Raw genomic sequence first — 5,865 nt, 5'->3', positions numbered from 1 at the left:
GTCGGCACGGGGCGTCCTACGGGAAGAACCGGAGATCCGCGGAGGGATGGGGGGTCAAATCCAAACGGGTCCCCGGGAAACCGGGGTGTCTGGGTAAAAAAAGAAAAAAGAAAAAAAAACTACTAAAAACAAACACAAATAACGTCAAAGGAGTCGGTTCGAGTGACCGGACGGAGAAAAAGAAATGAAACCGGGAAACCGGGAAACCGAATCCGCTCGATGCTGAAGTCTAAAGAGTAACAGTAGCGGTAGGAGCTTTATACCTTTATTCCAGGAGGAGGATCCGAGGAGGAGGAGGAGGAGGGGGAGGAGGGGGAGGAGGAGGAGGAGGAGGAGGAGGAGGGGGGGGGGCGCTGCAGAAGACATTCACCTGAAGAACGACTCCGCGGCTGGAACCAAGAAGTCAAAGCGAACCGCTTTCCGAAAAGTCCAGCGTCTCGTCAAACAGGAGGAGCCGCTCGTGCGCGGTTTTACCGCAAATCACGCGCAGCGGGTTCCCATCAGGACGTTCCGTTTCTGCTCATGTAAAAATATCCTGCGTGAGTCTGCAAAAATCCCGCAAAGGGGGACACTTCTTACAGTGTGGAGGGCCAAGGGGCGTCTGTGTGTGAGGGGGGGGGGGGTCTCCGCTTTGATTCGCTTTCACCACCGCGGGGGCAATTACAGCAGGGCAATAAAACAAACTGTCAGGCGACGGCGGCAAACCAAACGCTCCTTTTACTGGCTCCCTCTGGTCAACGGGGGGAGGGGGGGAGGGGGGGGGGGGGGGCTGAACTCACCTGCAGGCCGCGGAGCCCCCCCACACACACACACCTGAACGCCACCTATTAAATAAATATTAAAAGTGTTCCTCATTCAAACAGAGGAGGGGCATTAATCATGCAGGTGTACTGGGGGGGGGGGGGCAGCTGTATGGTAATGACCCCTCCCTCGGGGTGTGTGGCTGCTCTGATATCATGAAGATAATTATCACTCTGCCCATCTTAAACGGGCGGAGGAGGGATTCGAACCTTCATCCTCGTTCAGGAGGAGCAGCGGAGAAACGCCGTGCGTCAGAAAGGACAGACTTTATTTTGAAAGTCACACTTCCGCCTGGTCGCAGTTCCATTGGGTCACGTGACACAGGTGAGCCAGGTGCCGAAAGGCTGTTTTCACCGCTGAGAGCTCGCGACTCATCTCGTCCCTTTCTTGTCATTCTAATGAAGCAGCGCGTGCCTCCGATGCCCCGCCCCCCGAACACAAGCCTCCTGTTGTGTGCGCGTACTCACAAAATCAACACGCAGATGAAAGATGTGCTCAAAGCCAGCACGCGCGCTGCAAACAATGATTCAATCTATAAATAATGAGTCATTTTAATCAAATATTTAGCATCACAAAAAAAATTTTTTGGTTCATCTAAATAAATATTTCTTTTTTCGAAATTATTTCAGCAAGAATTTATTTATTTTTACCTCAAAGCAATGAATATTTTCATGCGCATAGATTTTAATACTTCAGAGTTAAAATAAAATTCTCAAATGAACTTCAAATTTTGTCAAAATAATGACGAACTTAACTCAAAAATAAAACTTTAGTCTTTAAAAACCAGCTTTCTCAAAACGACTCCGGAACTCCAAATAAAATAATTATACTTTGGGAAAGTTTCTCATTATCGCGAAGAAATTTAAATAAAATAATAAATAAAGAATGCTACGTCACGTGTGTAAACAATAATTCCTCTATCACTAATGTGCCGCACGCGCCCGTTCATCATCATCATCATCATCATGTATGAAGCTACCTGCCCGGCACGCGCGCGGCGTCCGCTCCCCGCAGAGCGGAAGCGACGCGTGCTCGCCACACCAGGAAGCATCACGCACTGTGCTGTATTCGATCGCGCGCCATCTGCTTATCGATCCGCCTGCAGGCACGCCACGCGCCCCGCCGCACGGGCAGGTGCGTGCGCGCGCCCTCCTTCCATGGATCGTTGTCGTCGCCACAAAGGACGGTGTCATTCCGGTCCGTCACGCGCGCGTCACCGCGGGTGGATCGAAGGTGAACGAATGATCGAATGGCGCGTGGCCGGATGGATTTCTGTATAAACTGGTTTATTTGTTGTATTGATTTAGGTTCCCTTTGATCTCGTTAATAGTTATTATTATGCTGTATATAGTAAATTCTATCATTTCATTTAAACTCTCGTTTTTGTTTTGGCTCAAATTGAACTTTGTACTTCATCTAATTTTAATCTATTTCTTCTTCTCTTCTTATTAAAGTAGTTTAAGTTCCTAAATAGAAGCGCAGGTCTGTCTGTCCGTCCGTCCGTTAGCAACATAACTCAAAAAGTTCGGGACGAATCTGGATGACATTTTCAGGAAATGTTACCAGGAACATGATTATGATGACTTCTGATGACGTCATAATCATTCGTAATCAAATGTAAAAGAAAATATAACAAAACTCCATTTATGGATTCAGAAATCAGTTAAAAATAAACATCAACTCTGATTCACTTTTACTTTTCATGGTTGGGGTATAAATGTAGAACCTTCTGTGCTGATCCAGGACCTGTCTTCGCTCTCTGAGGGCTTTTCTAGTATTTTATACATTTATTAGTTTAGTACTTGTCTTATAAATTCTCTTTAGGGCTCTAGCTCCACCTTTTGTCCCAACACGTGTCCAAATGGCGGCACGAGCTTTTGTTGAGGTGAGAGAACACACGGAGAGCCGCGTGGCTGGGGGGGGCGTGGCCGGGGGGGGCGTCGCCGGGGGGGGTGCGAGGGTGACATACACCCGTGGGAAACTCCCGGGGCGTGAACGGAGGCTCGCACAAGCACGAGCAGAAGTGTCAGGACGGACACCCGAACAGGCACGCGCAGAGACGAGCACGCTCACTTGGCTCGTCTGGTCAAAATCAATCAATCAAAATGACTTGTACGGAATCAATAGATTGCATCAACCCGTCGTCCTCTACAGAAGCGGCCTTCTCTAGTTTTAAAGGGGAAACCGGTTTTATTTTTAAATATGAAACTAAATTCCAGGTTTTTACTTTTTTGTGTTTGAGCGGAATTCCTGTCTGCGTGACAATAAAACCCGCAGGACACGCGCGCACACACACACACACACATGTCCGTCCGTTGATGATGTGCGTGTGTTCGCAGGGAGCGCTCAGCCCCGCCCCCCTCCATTCTCTCTACCTTTCATTTTCTCTTCAAACGGCGTCATTAACACAACTTAAAAAGGCGCGAGGGCACGCGCAGAACCGCCCGTGCGCGAGGCTCAGACCCCGGGAGTTCACGCGCCTTTTCATATTCAGTATGGAAATTAAATAAGCTTTGATTCAACCATCAATAACATTTATTATTTACATCACTTTACGACCAAATAAGGACCATTTCCACTTCCTGCTACTTTCTTAGGCTAAACTACGCTATTAATGTTCACATTGTAATTATTGATCGGGTAGCCGTTAGCATTAGCTCCTGTGGTCTCTGGCTTAGACACTTCTAATCTGTAAAAACAGGATTGTTCACCTAAACCTGTGCAAACAATCCTTAATCCTTAATCTGGAGGAGGATCCTCCCTGAGCCGCTTTCCTTCCGTCCGTCCGGCAGGTCCCCGCAGAGGATCAATGAGACGGGCTCATCTGGAGAAGCCGAGAGAGCCTTTAATCCGTTTGTTTTAAACTAAACTAAAACTGCTCCGAGTTTATCCAGGCCGGTCTCGTTTATCGGCTTTAATAGTATCAGAACCAATCAGGAGCTCAAACACTGGGTCAAAGTTCACAGCCCAAACGCCGCTTTGATTCCTGGTCCGCTCAGATGGACTCCATAAAGGATCGGGGGGGGGGGGGCTCAGAGGGAAACATCTGCATCTGTGAGGAAGATGAGGTCTGGTTCCGGGAGTCGTCCGGGTCCATCGATTCGCACCGATCCGTGATCGATAGATCCTTCAGTCGAGGGCGGCGCCGTCTAGTTTAAAAGCCGCCTCTGTCCCGCCTCCAGCGAGTCGTTTCCCGTCTGGCAGGCCACGCGGGCGAACACGGGTTTTAAATTAAACGAGCAAATGCTGCTCATTAAGTCCGTTTATTCACAAAGACGTCCTCGTAAACTTCAGCTCGATGCTTTCCTGCACTAGCTTAGCATCACAGCGTCAGCAGGTCAGCCGAGGTTGCCATAGCAACGAGCCAATGAGGAAATGGTTTTGTCAACATGGGTTCGAGCTCCTTCATCCACAGCATGATATTTGTGCTAGCTAGCCAGCGTTAGCATGGAGCTTTCAGACCGGATCGAACTTCCCGGAGAGGCTAGTCGGGATCCGGAGCACCCGGAAAGAGGCGAGGGAACGCACGTCCACGCCAGGCGGACGGTCCAGAGGGATTCAACCCCATCAGAGAGGAAGGAAACAGATTTGTGTGTTCAGGACTCGGCTGGGACTCGGCTGGGACTCGGCTGGGACTCGGCTTTAAAACAAGAACGTGAAAGATGTTCGTCAATATTTAATACGGGGCAATGGAGGAAAAATAATAATCACAAGGTGTTTATTGATCATCTCGGATCAGAAAACATAAAAAACAGATTCTTTGTTGTGCAGAAGAAAGATTTAGATGGAGACTTGCTGAAGCTAACGACTTAGCTTCCTGTAATCCGACAGGAAGCGGAGGTGCTGCTTCTCCGGGGTGTGAACGCCGCCCCTTTGCTCCCGGCGCGTTTAAGGCGGCGCCAAAGCCGGTACCTAAAGCCGCCTGGCGTCACGGTCGGAGTGAAAACTGTTCAGAGTCACTTCATGGGATTAGAACAATAAGAATGACACCACACCGATCAATAACGAGTAAATAAAACGCTTCAACAGGAAGTCTCAGGTTCAGTTTGCTCCAGGAGGGGGCGCCGCTGATCTCAGGTCACACCTGAGAGGTAACGGCCGCGCTGATCCGAGATCAGCCCCTCACCCATAAATAGCATTTAACCTGATCGGGATCCTCCCCCGTTTTCTTTTAAACCAATCAGCAGTCTGAGATGTATCAAGGTGAGCATGGGCGGGGCCAACGATGTCCTCCCTCCCTCATTGGTGCATCACCCTCGCACCGCAGACCCGCCCACTCAGACAGGACGGTTGTTCTGTCGCGCCTCCACGCTCCTCCCTTCGCCGCGACGCTGCAGGTGAGCCAGGCTGCGATTGGCGGAGGCGTCGCGAGGGGGCGGGAACTCACTGCTGCTTGGGGCGCCAGAATCGCGAGGCCAAGGATCCGAGAGAGAGAACCTGCTTCTTCTGCTGGGAGAGCTCCGACAGCCGCTGCTCCTCCCCCTGAGGGACGAACGGGCCAATGAAATCAGAGCGAGTCCAGACACGCGACACAAAGGCTGCGTCCCATTGCTCCGCCCACCTGCGCCAGCTGAGCCTGCCGGCGTTTGAAGGCCTCGATGGGGTCGTCCTCCAGGGCGTAGTTCTCCAACACGGTGCGGACGTCGTCCACGCCGCTCAGAGCGATGGCTGCCGGACAGAAGAGCATCCGTCATGACGGGAAAGCGCTCCGCCGGGGTCGCGGACGCCGCGACTCACTCTTCAGGAAGTTGGCGAGGTCGTAGAGCGTCCGGTCCTCCGAGTTCCCGTCCCACCTCTTCAGCGCCATCCCGTTGAAGGGCTGCAGGCTGAAGGCCTCGCGCTTACAGTCCACCATGATCACCTTGCTGGTGTCCCGGTTCAGACACGCCACGTCCTGTCAGAGAGACGCAGACGGGGGGGGGGTTACCGGGACATCTACCCCCCCCGTGAATCCACATCAATCAAATACTTTATTATTGTCTGAATATTTAAATGAGAAGCCCCGAAACAAACACACTTTCTCTGGTGCCTCCAGCTGGTGGCCATTAGTGAGGGCCAGATGGG

At 51.0% G+C, this 5,865-nt stretch overlaps 1 protein-coding gene across 1 annotated transcript in view; it reads right to left on the bottom strand.

The window, feature by feature from the left end:
* Positions 1-4,505: 4,505 nt before the first annotated feature.
* The window catches only part of timm50 (translocase of inner mitochondrial membrane 50 homolog (S. cerevisiae)), a 9,111-nt gene continuing 7,751 nt past the window's right edge, over positions 4,506-5,865 (bottom strand). Inside the window, 3 exon segments of the mRNA XM_068745485.1 lie at positions 4,506-5,283; positions 5,363-5,469; positions 5,539-5,695. Coding sequence (XP_068601586.1) covers positions 5,185-5,283; positions 5,363-5,469; positions 5,539-5,695 — 363 coding nt within the window. The 3' untranslated portion in view covers positions 4,506-5,184.

Source organism: Brachionichthys hirsutus, chromosome 11 (assembly GCF_040956055.1).
Source record: "Brachionichthys hirsutus isolate HB-005 chromosome 11, CSIRO-AGI_Bhir_v1, whole genome shotgun sequence".
Lineage (NCBI taxonomy): Eukaryota > Metazoa > Chordata > Actinopteri > Lophiiformes > Brachionichthyidae > Brachionichthys > Brachionichthys hirsutus.
The sequence above is the reverse complement of the archived record's forward strand: the minus strand, read 5'-3'. Positions and strand labels throughout refer to the sequence as shown.